This window comes from Globicephala melas, chromosome 5 (assembly GCF_963455315.2).
Source record: "Globicephala melas chromosome 5, mGloMel1.2, whole genome shotgun sequence".
Taxonomy (NCBI): domain Eukaryota; kingdom Metazoa; phylum Chordata; class Mammalia; order Artiodactyla; family Delphinidae; genus Globicephala; species Globicephala melas.
Window position 1 is genome coordinate 95,561,652 of NC_083318.1, and position 18,528 is coordinate 95,580,179.

The 18,528-nt window shown below is 40.7% G+C and overlaps 1 protein-coding gene across 2 annotated transcripts in view; it reads left to right on the forward strand.

Annotated features, from left to right (window-relative positions):
* The window catches only part of FRAS1 (Fraser extracellular matrix complex subunit 1), a 465,438-nt gene that overhangs the window by 407,940 nt on the left and 38,970 nt on the right, over window positions 1–18,528 (forward strand). For both annotated transcript variants that reach the window (XM_030877950.2, XM_060299521.1), the window contains 6 exons: window positions 2,387–2,633; window positions 3,881–4,225; window positions 5,765–5,925; window positions 6,495–6,642; window positions 13,325–13,530; window positions 16,428–16,584. In XM_030877950.2, coding sequence (XP_030733810.2) covers window positions 2,387–2,633; window positions 3,881–4,225; window positions 5,765–5,925; window positions 6,495–6,642; window positions 13,325–13,530; window positions 16,428–16,584 — 1,264 coding nt within the window. The remainder of the gene's footprint in view (window positions 1–2,386; window positions 2,634–3,880; window positions 4,226–5,764; window positions 5,926–6,494; window positions 6,643–13,324; window positions 13,531–16,427; window positions 16,585–18,528) is intronic.

The following is an 18,528-nucleotide window of genomic DNA, read 5'->3' on the forward strand; positions in this document are numbered from 1 at the left end:
TAACACAACGTTGTAAATCAACTAGCCTTCAGTAAAAAAATAAATAAATAAAGTGAAGGTGGAGACAAGTGGGTGGATTCAACAGACCAGTAAGAATTGACAAGATTCAGCAATGGATTAGATAGTGAGACAGAAGGGAGAGATGAATGATGATGTCCCTGGCTGGGGGGGACACCAAGGAGGAACAGGTCTGGTGAGGGTGTGGTCCTGGCTCTGCTTTGGACATGTTGAGTGTGAGTTGCCTTAGAGACAATAAGTTGACAGCTTTATGGGTTGGTAGGAGAGTGCAGAGAGGAGTTCTGGGGTAGACACACACACGCACACACACACACACACACACACACACACACACATGTTTGCACATCTCTATGTTACAGCAGTGGTAATTAGCACCAGAGTGTGAATGAAAGAGAAAAAAGAGAGAGTGAAAGCAAAAGAGAAAGGACCTACTGTATAAATAGTAAACTCCTTTAGGGCAGGATGCCCTGTATGTGTCAGATTTAAGTATTGCACAATACCTGGTACTTATTAGGTATTTATTAAATGTTTTTTCAAAGTAGTTTCATTATTCTTATGGCATAGTAAATCTCTGTAAAGAGGAGTGGACTCTCTCTTTGAGGCATGTCAGCTGGACTAAGCTAAAGCCTCATGTCAAATGTATTTTTTTGGGCTTCCCTGGTGGCGCCGTGGTTGAGAGTCTCCCTGCCGATGCAGGGGACACAGGTTCGTGCCCCGGTCCGGGAAGATCCCACATGCCGCGGAGAGGCTGGGCCCGTGAGCCATGGCCGCTGAGCCTGCGCATCCGGAGCCTGTGCTCTGCAGCAGGAGAGGCCAGAGCAGTGAGAGGCCCATGTACCGCAAAAAAAAAAAAAAAAAAAATGTATTTTTTTAAACTTTTATTGAAATGTAGTTGATTTACAATGTTGTGTTAGTTTCAGGTGTACAGCAAAGTGATATATATATATATATATATACATATATATATTCTTTTTCAGATTGAGTATTGAGTAGAGTTATAAGATATATATATATATATATGTATATAACAAGATATTGAGTATAGTTCCCTGTGCTATACAGTAGGTCCTTGTTGGTTATCTATTTTATATATAGTAGTGTGTATACTTTAATCCCAAACGTCTAATTTATGTCAAATTTAAATGAGGAATTGGAATAGATCAGATAAGCTAAGGAGTCTTCTAGCAAAATAATAAAAAAGAGCACATACTTGTGGTTTTTAGGGAGAGACAAAAGGCAGTGTGTTCTAGAACTAAACAGAGACCTATGAGTGTTTCATTTAGTTGGGAGCATTTTAAAATGTGGAGCGTAATAAAACTTAATTTGATTAGTTGATTACATGTGCAATAGTAATTTTCTGTTGATGAAAATTCCATGTTTTTCAGGTTTGTGTGGCCCTAGAGGTTTAGGACTAATGTTTACACATTTTAGCTATCTCAGTTACACAAAGTGCAGTCCAGGTCCATTGCCTGTCCACTCAGTTTCAGACTGATCCATAGCTCTGGTTCCATTTGAAGGTTTTAGCCTCATCTTTTTTTGAAGACAAAGTAAAACCAGAATAAATCCATATAAGTTCACAATTGTATGCATATAAATTAATTTCTCTATTTTATACCAGGCTAAATTAATTCACATTATGGGTCTAGCACATCTTAATGGCAAAAGATTTAATGGTAAAGTTAAAATTCAGACTGGCTTGTTCACAATGTAACTTTCTCTGAATTCAAACTCCGGTATTCAGTACACTGAGATTCTGTGTCAATTTTGACTATACAAGTAATATGGTGATGATAATAAATAATATCTTGTATTTGTTCCATGCTTTAAAGTATACTGAGTGCCTTCATTATACGTTGTCTCATCTAGTCCCGCCAGTAAGTATGTGAAATAGGTATATTATTGTTATTTAACCGATGAGGAATCTGATGTTTGTAAAGTTTCATAGCCTAACCTAGCTTGGAAGTAACAGAACCAGGACTTGAGGCCAGAACTGCACACTCCAGTTTCAAAGATCTTTCCAGTTAAACTTGCCACAAATAGAAGGGGAACTGAGTAATCAAATGACTCGTGCTATCCCAAGTGAGTTAATAAAACAGAATACAAAGAGTTATCTATATGTTTTTCTACAGTCACCACGTGGTGGGAGACATCTTTGCCCTCCACGTCCCTATACAGTAAATCAGCCCCAGCGTACGGAGGAAGAATGGGAAGAGGTGATACAGCAGGAAGTAGGGGCTAGAAGAACCAGCTGTTTCATTCAGTGTTTTGCCCACTGGACTTGGGTCCTCTCTTCCCGTATGCTCTTGGGGAGTGTGGAGCAGGGAAATCTGAGGCACAGCTTAACTCCTTGTTGTTTCCTTTGTGACAGGTGCAATTTGATGAGCGAGAGGACACCAAGTCCTGCACCATCGTCATCAACGACGACGACGTGTTTGAGAACGTCGAGAGTTTCACTGTGGAGCTCAGCATGCCAGCATATGCCCTACTGGGGGAGTTCACCCAGGCGAAGGTCATTATCAATGACACTGAGGACGAGCCCACATTAGAGTTTGATAAGAAGACCTACCGGGTCAACGAGAGCGCTGGCTTTCTATTTGCACCTATTGAAAGAAAAGGTCTGTTGGTGCCAAAGGTGACAAGGAGCTATAATAATAGCTAACATTTATTGAGTCTCTTTTATGTGCCACGTGCTCAGGTTCCATATTAACTCATACACGGAAGTATTTCATGTGTATTAACTCATTTAAATCTCCAGAAATCCTAATAACTATCCTACCCACGGTGAGTACTATCAGAAGGCTTCTCATCTCAGTTCAGGTTGTTAGTGCTCCCATTTATTCTTAAATGGGACCAAAAGACTAGTTATATTTGGCTTTGCAAATGACTCATGAACCTGGGATTTTTAATCAATCACCCAATCCATAAATATTTAGTAGCCTTGGTCAAGGAGGGTAGTTACAATTTGTAAGAACTGGCTTCCTCTCTTAGTTCTTGGAAGACAGAAAATGTGTTTAAAGGTGTTCCTACGTGAGTGTCCCACGTAGAGCTCAGATGAGAAATAAACTGTGTGTGAGAAATAAAGGGCAATTCTGCAGGGGTGGAAATCAAAACAGAGATTGTATGGATTTATGATTGTGCAATATTGAGACTTTATAAAACACATGGAAATTAAATCCCCACTCAAAGCCACAACATGACTGTAAGTGATGACGTCGGGTATTTTGTTGCATCTGCTGACTGCATGTTAGTGTGACAGACACTGCAGAGAGCACCAACCCTTGGCAATGCCCCTCGGATTACAAGCAAGCCCCGTTGATTGCTCTGGGCCAGCCAGCCAAGCCCAAACAGGCTGTCACCCAGGGAAGTGGCAACACTAATAAGTAAAGTCATTTGTTCAGGGAGCTGGGGTTTATTTTGTTTTGTCTTCCTCTTTTTAAACAAGCTTATTTCTCCCTGGGAATTAAAGTGCAGAAGCTTATTCAGAAAGGCAGTGAACTGTGCTCATAGCACTACCTTCAGGACACAATTACTTTGCTGCTTAAAGTACCAAATATGTCTCTTATCTCTCCACCCGCTGTGGTCTTAGATGGTGGGCAATGAGTCTTGTGAATTAACAGAGCACAAAATTCACAGAATAGGAAATCCATTTCAAGTTGTTGGGTGAAGTATCTGGGGTATATCAGGTCCTCAAGTGGTTTATACCACAGGCTTAAGAAACTGCAAAGCAGGAAGGTTTCATGTCAGAGTTTGAACAGAATATGGAATATGTCAGAGAGGATCAAGCCTGTCAAATTACCAGAGATTTCAAAATCTGAGAAGTGCTCATTCAAATGCTTTGGTTTTCTTGCCATTTGTATTTCAGGGGATTCAAGCAGCATTGTATCTGCAATTTGCTACACGGTCCCTAAGTCAGCTATGGGAAGTAGCCTGTATGCTCTAGAATCGGGCTCTGATTTTAAATCTAGAGGGATGTCTGCTGAGAGTCGTGTGATATTCGGGCGTGGCGTCACCACGTCCACCTGCGATGTCATGCTCATTGATGACAGCGAGTATGAAGAGGAAGAAGAGTTTGAGATTGCCCTGGCAGATGCTTCCGGTAACGCCCGCATCGGAAGTGTGGCGTCGGCCAAGGTGCTCATTACTGGTCCCAATGATGCCTCTACTGTGTCCCTGGGCAACACGGCTTTTACTGTCAGCGAGGATGCAGGTAATGGAGAGCATCTCTGGGGTTCCCTCATCCATCCCCTGATCCCTTCCTTGAACAATTTCCTCTTAGTTTTGAGAATGCCCTTAGGACATGAGAATGCCATTCCTCAGTGACACCGTTGTCAGTCTGAGGCAGGTACTACTAGGCATCAAGACCAAGAATGGAAGGTAGGGAAGAATAGGGAGTTCCATCCACTTGTCTTGCTCTGGTTACTGATGGCAGGGAGGAATCTGGCTTAGAGTTCACTGGCTGACCTCTGTGGTCCAGAGGGAGGGCGTGGTGCTAAGCATTTTGGCTTGTGAAGGAGGGGAATGTGACCTGTTGAGGATGGAGGTAAATTATTTAGTGTACTGCTAGCTGCCAAAACAAATAAATGCAAAGTTTCAGTGTCTTAACAAATGGAACTTTCTTGTTCATATAACAGCCCAAGGCAGTCAGTGGGCAGATTTCTTCCACCCAGGCCTCTTCCCTCTTTGGGCTCCACAAGGATCTCAAAGTCTTCTGCGTGCTGCTGTCAGACATCCTGCAAAAGAGGCAGCAGATGTGCTGAGTGTCTGCTGATCTGAGCCCCCTGATCAAGACCTTGCATCTCTTTGAAAGTGAAATTCTGAGGGATAGTAAAAACTAATATTTTGGAGCACTTACTGAATGCCAGCCACCATGCCATGTGCATTCCATTCATTCTCATTTATATATAAAAGCAAATGGAGTCCCAGAGAGATTAAATAAATCATCAAAGACCAGCTAATATGGAAGAGCTGGATAAGAACCCAGACCTTTCTATTATACCATGTTTCCTTTCCCGTACACCAAATGCCCAGCCATGACTGCTTGTCACCTCTCAGCTTATTGGCTGGAGAAATATGATTGGTGGGCTTGTCATGTAGCTTTTCTCTGACCTTGATCGTGAAAACAGCTAGAAACTTAGTCATGTATCATTAGGACCCTACAAAGTATGTTGTCACAGCGACCAGAAGATGCGCTTCTTCCTAAGATAAGCAATAAGCACGTATGGTTAAGTAATGATGTGTGCACCACTCAGATAAGGTAGGAAAATCACCCAGGTGGGAACATTTAATCAGGAGCATTCAGCTCCAGGCTCCATAGAGTCCCCTAGCTGGTTTTTCCTTAACTGGTTATTTTCTAGCTCGTCCCTGAGGCCCTAGTCTCTGAGTTTCTTCTCCCTAAATAGACTTGAGATGTTTTTCAGTGGACCCGCCTCTCCTCGGTCCATTGTTCTTCTCCTGTGAACAGTCTCCTCCTTGAAGCCACAAAACCACTTTCCCCTAAGGGCTGTCTTTCCAGCACCACCTCCCTGAGGCCCTCCTTCAGGTCTGCTCTTGATCTTAATGTCAGTACAAAGAGGGATGGTGACGCCTCTCAGCCTCCCTCGGAGGGAGCACAGGAACGTCACTGAAGGGGGACTAGGCAAGCTAGCAGGCTGAAGCTGCCGCTGCTGTGAGGGAGGACATCGTTCTGAAAACCGCACCCATTTTCCGGTTCCGGGTTGACCACTGAAATGTATGACTCTCAATTCAGGCACAGTGAAGATCCCAGTTATCCGCCACGGGACTGACCTTTCCACCCTCACGTCTGTCTGGTGTGCAACGCGGCCCTCGGACCCAGCTTCCGCCACTCCAGGAGTTGACTACGTTCCCAGCTCTAGGAAGGTGGACTTTGGGCCAGGTGTCACTGAGCAGGTGCGCATACAGAGGTCAAAGGCCAGATGGGTCTGATCATGTTGTCTTTAGTCTGTTCTCCAAACTCTCTGGAGGACCATAAAATACCGAAATATTATGATCTTCCCATTCTTCAAAAACACAAAGAACAAACTTAGAGAGATCTTCGACAAACTCTCCAAGTGACATTTTCAGCATCTAATATCCAGCACCATGGATTTAGGATAGAAACTGCACTAGATCGATGCAAATATCTAGAAACAAAACACCTACGGTATGTGATACAGAGATGATCATTTTATGGATTTAAAAAATTTACTTTAAGACCACCGAAGAAAGGCAAATTGTCACCTTTGCCCTAATCTCCCAAAGGCAAATGAGTGCTGGTTGGTGAACATCCTTTAAGATTTGCTTTGATTTTCCCTCTCTTTTTTAATTAGAAAAAAAATTTAATTTTTTAAAAGTTAAAGGTATAATTGACATATAACGTTATATTAGATTCAGGTGTACAACATAATGATTCAATATTTGTATATATTGTGAAATGAACACCACAGTAAGTCTAGTTAACATCCTGATTTCTCTTCTAGTATTGCACCTTGACCATCTTGGATGACACTCAATATCCTGTGATTGAAGGGCTGGAGACATTTGTGGTTTTCCTCAGCTCAGCACAAGGGGCCGAACTGACCAAACCCTTCCAGGCTGTCATTGCAATTAATGACACATTCCAGGACGGTAAGAGATTGGGGATGCCAGCTGGTGGTTCAGGCCAGATTTCTATTTTTTCCTTAACATCCATGTATATGACATTGGAACTCATTCACATTTTCATTCAAGAAATGTGTGTGTGTGTGTGTGTGTGTGTGTGTGTACATGAGTACATGCACACGCACAGTTTTACATAGAAATATGGGACAGAAACAGTCATTCATGTTTCTGGCATCTGCGAGGCACAAAACGATGTATGGCATACTTTAGAGATATTCCAGGTTCAGTTCCAGGCCACCACATTAAAGTGAACATTGCAATAAGGCAAGTCAGATGAATTTGTTAGTTTCCCAGTGTATATAAAAGTTTACATTATACTGTAGTCTATTAAGTGTGCAATAGCATTATGTCTAAAAAACAATGTGCATACCTTATTTAAAACATTTTGTTGCTAAAAAGTGCTAATTATCATCTGAGCCTTCAGCAAATCATAATCTTTTTGCAGTAGTAACGTCAAAGATCACTGATCACAATCACCATAACAGATACAATAATAATGAAAAAGTTTGATATATTGGGAGAATTACCAACCTGTAACACAGAGACACAAAGTGAGCAAATGCGGTTGGAAAAATGGCCCTGATAGACTTGTTCAAGGCAGGGTTGCCACAAATCTTCAATTTGTAAAAAACATAGTATCTGCAAAGTGAAGTGCAACCGGGTATGCCTGGTTGAGTTGTGTCTTCAAGAAGCTCAAGGTCTAGTTAGGGGATCAGATTCTTAGATAGAAAAAAAATAATATATTATGATAAATGACTTAATAGTGTGATAAATCCAGTAGTGTAGGGGCAGAAGGGACTGAACAGTAACTATGCGTGCAAGAATCATAGAAGATTTCACAAAGGAGGTGATATTTAAACAGAGTCTTCAGGTGTGGTAGGAGTTAGTTTATCTAATGGATAATAAAATAAAACTTTGTTAAATGGAGAGCTATAGTATACATAAGGTATAAAATTTTGAAAGACACATATTTGGAGAACAGTGAGATGCTTACTTTTGCTTTGAGCCTGGCAGGAGGTGAATGGAAGAAAATGAAATGGAAAGACAGGTTGGAGACAAGTTCTAAGAGGTCTTATGTTCCAACGTCAGGAATTTGTAGGTAAAGGGGAGCAGCAGATGCTTCTGAGCAGAGGAGTGGTGTGATTTTTGTTTGAGGAAACTAATACTGGCCGTCTTATGGGTGATGTGCAGGAATGAATAGACACAAGTACCTGTACAAAAATATGAGTCCCCACTGAAGAACTGACCTAAGCAACAAGAGGATGACCAGGATAGGACTTCCCCAGTTCTTCAGGGGAAGAACTGATGAAATCTGGAATTGTCAGATTCTAGAGTTGGGTGGAGAAGATCAAGTTCAACTTTCACCTCAAGCAGGAGGACCCTCGTCAGCATCCCTGGTGATGAATAGAGAATCCATGATTAAACTCTTCAGTGACTACAGAGTCACCAAAGAAGGAACTGGCAGCCCAGCAGGGCAAGCTTTAATTTTTTGTATTTAAATAACCTATTCATTTATGTAGTAAAAAGAGCAAACAGCAAAAAAGGTATACTATGAAAATTGTCTTCCTTCTACCCCTGGCTCCAAACCTTCCAGCTCCCCTCCCTGAAGACAACTATTTTAACCAGTTTTTTGTTATATATTTGCATATATCCAAAGTAGTATGTTATTTTAGACTTAGGTTTATTGAGGTCTAACTTACATAAGTTAAAATTCACCCACCACCACAATCAAGATGTTGAACCGTTCCAGCATCCTACAAAATGCTCTCGTGTCCCTTTGTAGTCAGCCTCTCCCCATCCCAAGCTCTGGCAACTATTGAGCTGTTTTCTGTCCCTGAAGTTTTGCCATTTCCAGAATGTCATAGAAATGGAATCATGTAATAGCACCTTGAATCTCGCTTCTTTCACTTAGAACACTGCATTTGAGAGTCTTCCATGTTATTGTAAATATGAGTGTTCATTCCCTTTATTGCTGAGTAGTTTCTGGTGTGAATATAGGTTTTCATTTCTCTGGAGTCAATACTTAGGAGTGGGGCTGCTGGGTCATATGGGTAAGTGTTCGTTTAACATTATTAGAAAGAGCCAGCCTGTTTTCCAGAATGGTTGTAACTACTTTGCATTACCTCCAGCGTTGTATGAGAACCACATCAGGTTTTTGTGGGGCTTTTTAGTTATTCCAGTAGGTGTGTAGTGAACGACTAATGACATTGCTCTCTTTTCAGGTGATTACTTGCCATCCATATATCTTTTTGACAGAGTATTTTTCAAATATTTTCCCTATTTTTTAAGTTGGGTTTTCTCCTCTATTACTGCATTGCTGTAGATTCTGGACAAAGATTTGGTTTTTTGCAAATATTTTATCCCAATCTGTTGCTTGTTTTTGTTCTCTTAACAATATCTTTTGAAGAGCAAGCGTTTTTTACTTTTAAGTGTTCCCATTTATCGATATTTCTGTTACAGATTGTGCTTTCGGTGTTGTATGTAAGAAATCTTTGCCTAAGCCAAGGTTACAAAGATTTTCTCCTATGTCCACTTCTGGAAGTTTCGTAGTTCTAAGTTTTATATTTAGGTTTATGATTCACAAAATGGTAACTTTTTAACCATGAACAAGATAATAACAATTATACTGTTTTATGTTGCATGTTACCTCAGAGTTTACAGAGTCATCTATTAAACATTATCTCATTTTCTCATAATCCCGTCGTTTTACTCTTATTTCTATTTTGTGGATAAGGAGACTGAGAATCAGGGAAGTAAACATACACCCAAAGTCTAGTAAATGGAGGAACCGGCGTGCATTCTAGGACTTTTGGCTCCAAGTTCATACTCTTTGCACTAGGTTCTATTTGGTGCAGTTGGAGAATATGTGGGACTTTTTTTTCCTTAAAGAAGTTAAAAAAGAAGAAAAAGGGAAATTCATTTATTCTTTTTATTCTTGGAAAGGCTTCTTATTCTTTTACATGAAAGGATAGTTAATTCCCTTCTGATGAAGTGGAAAGTGAATGGAAAGTCAGAAATCCTGAAATATAATCCCCGCCCACCACTTCCTTGCTCAGTGGCTAAGGTTACTGAGCCTCCGATAAGATTGTTGTAAGGATTAAATTAGTTAAAATATGTGAAAATACCTACCATAGTACCTGGCACGTAGTAGATTTTATTACATGTTAATTTCTTTTCTTTCTGATGCACCTGTAATTTGACACACTTGCCAGTGGGACTCCAGTAACACACACAAACTTCATTGCACTCTGATCAACATAGAAGATTCCATTTAGATTATCCTTGCATTCTATTGACGGGCATTAGGGTTGCAAACTTAGAAAATGAATATGTTAAATAAAATATCACCTTTCAGGAAGACTACAACAATATATATTCATTCAAGATATTTATCACAGAGAAAGGAATCTGCAAATCTATTTCAGTAACCCATTGCAGTGTTCACCAATTATCTCTGTTGGTTATCCTTCCCAGTAACTGATGGCTTTCGTTGAGTCCCTTCAATGTGCACATTCTAGGGTAGAAAGATCTCTAATTACTTTACCTCTAATCCTCTCCAACTTGTGAAATTGAGGTTAAATAACTTAAAATCACACAGAGAGGATGTGAGGGAGTGAGAGTTAAAGCCCAGGTCTATTCTGTGCGAGTCCAGCCTTCTGGTTTTATGCTCTACCATGCTGACTTTTCATTTTGCAGTTTTAGCTGGCCACTGCCGCTCTATGTAACAATGCTTAATGTCACTCAAGATCCTTATAGAGTCAGCTTCCAGCCTTTCAAAGTGACCTTAGCGCCTTTTATCTTACTCCACCGGGCTGATTTCAGGCCCTTAAATCATCTAAGTAGCTCATCTCAGAACATTTTCTGTTTTCACCTTTGTCTTCTGCTCTGATACCTGGAATTAGACTTTGGTGTTGCCCTGAAGACTGCTGAGCAAGGCAAGAAAGGCCTTGTAGCCGCTGCTGCACCGCACCCCTGTGTATGTATGTAACTGTGTCCCACCTACTCATTAACTCAAAGAACCAGAGCCGGGATTTTTCCTAAACCTCAGACTTAACCATCACCAATAAAGAGGCCACTGCATTCCAGGCAGTTGGTGTCTGCACTCACTTTGTCAGTTACTAAGAAGATTAGCGGGGAACAGCGTTGGTTGACAGTTTCCATGCCTAAGACTGGTGCCCAGCACTTGGGTTACTGAGTAGTATAGAGCAGAGTCCTGAAATGTATTTCAAAACACAAGACTTACACAAATAAGAAGATAACTACAAATTGATTTTCTCAGAGAGGTGTTGACAATAGTGCATGATACCCACTGCGAACCCATAAGCCTTCACAGAGTGGTTTCCATTTCCCATTCATATACCTCATCCATGTGGAAAGCGAAGGGGTTCTGCAGTCAGGCAGAAATGACACCCCACGGACGGCACCCCTACTTCCTGTAGAGACTGCAGTGCCTTGCAGGGTTGTCAAGAAGAGGATGAGAAATGATGTGTATGGAAGCCCTTAACACAATGCCTGACCCGGGCTGGGCCCTTTGTATGCCATAACCCCATGCAGATAAATGTCTCCAAACCCACCCATTGCCTGTCCATTGGCTCTGCTTGTCTCCCACTGAACTGGGGGCTCCTTAAAAGCAGGACTTTTCCCAGAAAGCAATCATGAGGAGTGTTTACCCACTGCTTTCTTTTCTTTTCCTTTTTTTTTTTTTAAGCAGATAGGCATAGGAGTAAAGGTTAATACATGTTACATAGAGGGAAAGGAGTCTTACATCTCAAGAGGAATCTGGGGTTGATTAATACATGACAAAACCCAAACATTACCACTTAGCTTTTAACTCACCTCCAACTTGATGCCTGTCAGACCAGCAAGAAAAATCAATCCAAAGCATTAGATAAAATCTACCATGAGTAGAAAAGCTTTCTTGCTTGTGTTGCTTTTTACCTGGCAACAAGCTTCCTTCTTGTCCTCATGCAAGGTCATGTCATTCCCACCCACCTCTTAATAGCACTGGATAGAAAGAGCCCCAAATGAGTAATGTGCAGGACCTGATGCCAAAGTCACTCATCTTCTTTTTAGAGGTATCTTCTGGGTTTTTCTTTAGTGATAAATGGTAACTGTTAGGCTTAGCTCAGATAATGGATTTGTTTTATATTTGCTAATGTCAACAGTTCTGAGCAGTGGACAGGCTGGAGGCAAAGAGAGCTTTCTACATATTGACTTGCAGAGAGCTTGGTGCTCACCCCTTCTGTTCCTTCCTTTCAGGTTGGGCAGGGCACATCCAGGACGTAGCCAGGAAATAGGTGGCTATAGCTTTGAGGTCAGCTTCCTGCAGCCCCAAACGCTAATTTGACATATGACTGGATGGACTACCTCTTTGTATTGTCCATTAAGAAAATAATAACCAGCACTCAACAAAACGTTGGTCTCGAAAGGGGACATGTCTTAATGCAGAATATTACTTAAAGCCTTGTAGAAAGTAAGGAAGAAACACTGATCCATTATTATTATTTTTTTATACTTGAATCATTCCAATTTTTATTTATATGTCTGCACACATAGAAACATGATCCATTATATTGAGAAGCCTGGAGATAGGGGGCAACACAGACCATAATAAAATAATTTCTACCCAAATTTGAGTGCCTGCTGTTTACCAGGTCCTCTATTGAGCACCATGCATACCTAATCTCATTCAATTCAATCCTCCCAATAATTTTACAAGTTAGATATTAACATTTCCAATTTACGTATTTAAAAAAGCCCAAGGCTCAGAAAATCTCAGTAACTTGCCCTGTGTCATTCCGCTAATACGTAGCAGGGCTGGGATGGAAATTCAGACGCGCTTATTCCAGAGCCCTCGTTTTTAACCACCATTTGGCTACGGTCCTTCCCTAAAGTCAGATGAGGCCATGTGAGTTGTTAAAGAAGAGGTAACCCCACAGCAGTAGTCACAGACTGGGGCCCACTGGCCAAATTCAGCTTATGGATGTGTTTTGCTTGGCTCCAATAGTTTGGACCTGCATGGAATCTCTTTTTACTGTTTTAATTGCTTGCTATTTTAAAATTGAGGAGCTATGACACAAAAATGCAGATCTCTGATTTTGTTTGAAAATAGGAAGACCTGCCAACAAAAGAACGAAGCTGAGGGGCAAAGCCCCCTTTAAACATGACCTGCTCCTTCCTCTTTACCGATGTCCCTGCTCTTCCCTTTTGTCTGCCTGGCCCAGGACCAACGTGAGTGGCCACTTCTCATCAGGCTTGCACTGCTGTTTTCCTTTTTGGTAGCCTTAGAAGGAACATGAACTTTTCTGGGTCTTCAGGTCTCTATCAGGATTTTCCACGTGGCCCATTTCTTTATTTGCATCGCCTGTCTGTATTTGAGATGGTGACTATTGTAAGAAAGAAGCTGAGCAGAAACTGGTGCAAACTTGATTTGTTCTCTTTTGCTGGAACTATACTCACAGCGGAAGCAGTTCCCTTGTCCTGAGAGTAGCAGCCAGGCCTTGAAATCTGCTGACTGCTTGTAGTTTATCAGCCTCTGGTGGCCCTTAGTGGAGCTGTCCTGCCAACTGGCTGCCAGTCCTGCCAAGTGGCAGCCAGCTCCCTCAGCATCCCACTAACGATGCCTCCGTCTTTCCTTCTGCTCACCCAGTGCCCAGCATGCAGTTTGCCAAGGATTTGCTCCTAGTGAAGGAGAAGGAGGGTGTCCTACACGTACCCATCATTCGGAGTGGGGACCTGAGCTACGAGTCTTCAGTGAGGTGCTATACTCAGGGCCATTCAGCTCAGGTCATGGAGGACTTTGAGGACAGAAGAAACACAGACTCTTCACGGATTACGTTTCTCAAAGGGGAGAAAGTAAGTGGATTCCTGGTGGCTGAAGAATGGGATTCCCTCCTTCCCTGATGCTTTTATTTGTCCATGGTGAAGTAATTTAGACAAATTCTGAACATCCTAGGAAGTTTCTAATTAACCGTTCATTCTTTTAATAATGTCATCTCTTCTATGTGGTTGTCTTCTTTGTCTCCCATTTATGACCAAATACCTATGTCATTGGCTGAGCTGGGATATTTAGATGATGTAGATCATTTTTGGAATTTAGCAGAATCAAATGACTGGGGACTCCTCTTAATTTGAACCTACATGGGAGATGAACACACTCCACTAATGTTATCTGGAGAAGGAGGAGACAGTTCTCTAATACCTGGGCCCCTGTTCCAGGGCAACACACGTTCTGGCATAGGACCAATAGTACAGGACTGAACACCTGTTCAGTTGAGCACATTCAAGACAGTGGAGTATTCTCTTGGCAATATAATGAAAAATGATACGTACGGACACAAGAACTCCTGAGAAACTCCAGTCACTGAGTGTGGCTGCATCAGACTCAAAGCTTGCAACCTCAGTGTGTATATCCAAAGCATCTATTGAATGAGAATCATATTTCTCCATTACTGGATCTCAGTTTCAGATGATTGAGTCAGTTGAACCCTTTGTTTCAAGGCATGCAGTCCCCATTGGTCAGTTCAAGGCCCTTCTCTTTATTTTGTTGATTTACTCATTTCCTTTTACCCCTACTCTGCAGCCACATTCCCTTCCCCACCTCAGAGGTAATCAATCAATTGTACTTAATGTGTATCTCTCTTATTTTCTATTTGTTCTTAAGAAGTGTCTGGTTCTTTATGTATATAATTTTTATTTCTAAAACTGCTACTGTGTTATACTTTTTCGAATGTTTTCTGCGTTTACTCAGCACTATGTTTTAGTACCTGTGCATGTCATTTATGTGTCTATCTAATCTGTTGCTTCAAACTGTTGCCTAGCATTTCATGATGGGCATTTACTACCTTTTACCCATTCACTCTCAGCAATAGACAGTGAAGACCCTCAGTTTTAGTGCCCGGTCACCTCCTATCATGCTGCCACCGCGGACAGTGCTGCAGTGCAAATCCTCTTATATGTCCACTTACACACCCGAGTGGGGATTTCTCTGGATAAAAACTCAGCAGCAAAATTTCTGGACCACAGGGCATGAAAGTACTTAATTTGAAAAAATAATATCAGAATACTTTCCAAAGTGTCACTAGCAGTACATGAGTGTTGCTAAAACCCTACATACTCTTCAACACTTTTTCAATTACTCATCTTTTAATGTTTACTAATCTGGTATGTATAAAGTTGTATCTCATTTTAATTTACATTTCTCTAATACTATATTATATGCTTGTTAGTTCATTGAGTTTCTCTTATGAAAATCTATTATTTTTATCCTTTGTTCCTTATTTTATTGTATTGCTGTCATTTTCTTACTGATTTGCAGTGCTTCCTTGTATATTCTAAATATTGATCTTAATATTAATAATCCTAAATAGTAACATTAATCCTTGCCGGTGTTTAGATGTTTTAGATATCATAAACATAGTGACTTTCTCTGTCACTCATCTAGTACCTTTGCCCTTGGTGTTCTTAGTTGAACAGAAATCTTTGTTTTGATATAAGCAAACGTGTGAAATTTTTGCCTTATGATTAGTTCTTTTGAAGTTTAGCATAAAAAGACTTTACACCTCCCAGGTCACCCGAGATTCTCCCTCCATTCTTTACCACCAAAAATATAAAAATAAAAAATCGATAGCGTCCTTATTTGAGACTCTCAAGTCTTTCACACCTTCATGACTCATAAAAGCCCTGTCTTAGTTATGTATTTTATGGGAATTTTACTGTTGACAGGTTGAAATACGTGTTTAAAACACATATAAATACTATAAATACAATCTTCAGCTTTGAGTCTGCATGTCTGTATTTGTTTTAAGTTCAGAAGAGGATTCTCTGCCTATCCAAGAGGCAGTTTGTAGTTAAATAAAATTATAAAGAAAATACAGCTTAGGGCTTCCCTGGTGGCACAGTGATTGAGAGTCCGCCTGCCAATGCAGGGGACACGGGTTCGTACCCCGGTCCAGGAAGATCCCACATGCCGCGGAGTGGCTGGGCCCGTGAGCCATGGCCGCTGAGCCTGCACGTCTGGAGCCTGTGCTCCGCGGTGGGAGAGGCCACAACGGTGAGAGGCCTGCGTACCGCAAAAAATAAATAAATAAATAAAATGTTGTGACCTTATTTTACGTTTTGCCAAGAAGACAAGTCCTCAGTAGAGAATATTCAGTTTGGGAAGCGCTTGAGTTCTTTTCATCCAACAGGGATTTAGATTGTGTTCTCAGACATTCAGTTCTCAGTTTTCAGATGAGCCACCATTCGGCAACACATTTGAGAGTTCTGTAGCTTTTAAAGGTGTCTTTAGCCTAACAGGAAGGCTTTCTGAGTTCCTTATACGATTCTTCAATTTTCACAAAGGAAAAGGAATATCATTCAACTCTCCAGGAAGTCTAATCCATATGTTAAACCCTCACCATCAGAAATCTACCAACATAACATGTACAAAGGTACAGATGAGCCCAGGCAAAATGTGGGAAAGCACACAGATGTTCTACAGATGCTTTTTAGTGATTCATTTTGTTGTTTTTCATAACTCATGACCAATAATTCAAAATCGTTTGGAATGTTTAATACAAGTCTCCACATACAGGTAGGTCCACTCAGGCATGAACTGTTAAACATTCTATTTTATAAATGAAACGGGATATTTTTGAATCTGTGTTGACTCTTTGATGCTACAAAGAAGGAAAATCATTTTCTAGGGAAAGCCAAGCAAATTATTGATATCTCACTGCAAATTTTACTCTTTCTTGTGCCCTTGGCTCTAGATGAAGAACTGTACTGTCTATATCCACGATGACTCCATGTTTGAGCCTGAGGAACAGTTCAGGGTCTACCTTGGCCATCCTCTTGGGAACCACTGGAGTGGAGCCAGAGTTGGAAAGAATAACATGGCCACCATCACCATATCCAATGATGAAGATGGTAATGGAAGAAATTGCCTTTAGTTACTCTTAGGTTGATGGGACATGAACGGATGCTTTACCAATAACATAATTATAGGTGTTTTGAAAAATGAAAGCACTATACAAGTGTCTACTGATAACAGTCTTAGAGTATCTATATAAAATATTGGCAGCAAATGATCACCGTCTACAGAGCTCCAGTATTTTAAATCACATTGTTCTCTACCACATCACCAAGAGATAGAGAGCAAGTATGGTTAAACGCTAGGACAGAGATGCTAAGACAGACGGAGAATAAAAAATTTTTAAGTCACTGCAATTCAAGAGCAGGATTGGAAATACAATCAGAATCAGTTGAGTCCAATGAACTGATTTAAAACGCTGCCACCTTTCTGGAAAAGTCTAATTTCTCAGTTTTCTTCTCTCTAATTGATTTGGCCTACTCACCTAAAAAAACTTAAATTCTTTAGTCAGGTGTCAGCAAAGAGTGACCCAGGCACCAAAGAAAACAAAATCTGTTTCAAATAGGGACATAATTGTTTTACTAAAATAGGTATTTTAATAAATGGACAATAAAACTACAAATAGTAACAGCTGTTTTTATTGAATATTGACTGTATACTAAGAACCATTCTAAGCATATAATACTATTTCATTTCATTTCATTCTGACAGTAGCCCCTTGAGGTAGGTGTTATTATCCCTATATTATAGGGAAAGAAATTGAACCTCAGCACAGTTATACAATTTACGTTCTTAGTTACACAGCTGTAAGCAACAAAAGTGCATGTAGAACCTTATTTTATCAGATTCTAGAATCTACGCAAGAGTCAGTGAGACTCTTAGGGTTTCTAATATTAAAATAGGGACTAACTTGGACATTGGGAAAAAAGCAAAAAAGCCAGCCTTGAAGTTGAATTAGCCCTTTACCCAAGGAGACTCAGGTTCAAATCCTGAACCTCTCCTGTTCACACAGAAAAAGTGAACCTCTCCTGTTCACACAGAAAACCCAGTGACTGAGGCTCAGAGAAGCAACAAGTTCACACTGTTACAGTGACATACCTCAATTTCAAAGAGTGCACACGGTAACAACTATGAAGTCTAAAATGAAGCATATCTTCTACAATTAGGAAGAACTGATTTTCTGAGAGAGAAAGAGGGAAGTGAACATAGAGACATCAGAAATTTCTGAAAGAGTCTATATTTTAAGTGGTATAAGATTTGTAATTGCTCCCAATTTTTCCATCTTCTTATCCCACTCTCTCCACCACTACCACGTTGCCCTTCGTCATGAGAATATAATACAAAAGAAGGTACAATTTGAATTTTTTTAAAAAATCAACAATTAATCGTTCCATAGCAATGAGGATAGTACCTCAAATCAGATTGTGTTAGGAAATCTTGTGTTCCTGAATTATTGTTGTAGCTGGTCACTATAACTACTCATCCTTAACTAAATAACCTGTGAGAAGTTAGGAAAAGCTAAGCATTGGGGAGCTGAGAGCACTGGGAGGGAGGATCCAAAAGATCAGAGATGGGCTTCCCTGGTGGCGCAGTGGTTGAGAGTCCACCTGCCGATGCAGGGGACACGGGTTCGTGCCCCGGTCCAGGAAGATCCCACAGGCTGGGCCCGTGAGCCATGGCCGCTGAGCCTGCGCGTCCGGAGCCTGTGCTCCACAACGGGAGAGGCCACAACAATGAGAGGCCCGCGGACCGCAAAAAAAAAAAAAAAAAAAAAAAAAATCAGAGATTTGGTACATTTAAGCAGTATATAAATGAAAAGGAGTTGGTTCATAGAATCAGTCAATAGATATTTATCAAGGGCTTAACTGTGTCTCTGTCCCTTGATAAATTGTGCAGATTTAAAAACATGCTGTGAGCTATAATGCCTAGATGGAAACTTGGACATCATGCATTTCAAACTGCTTAAAAATATTTCTTCCACTATATTGTTTTTAATAAGA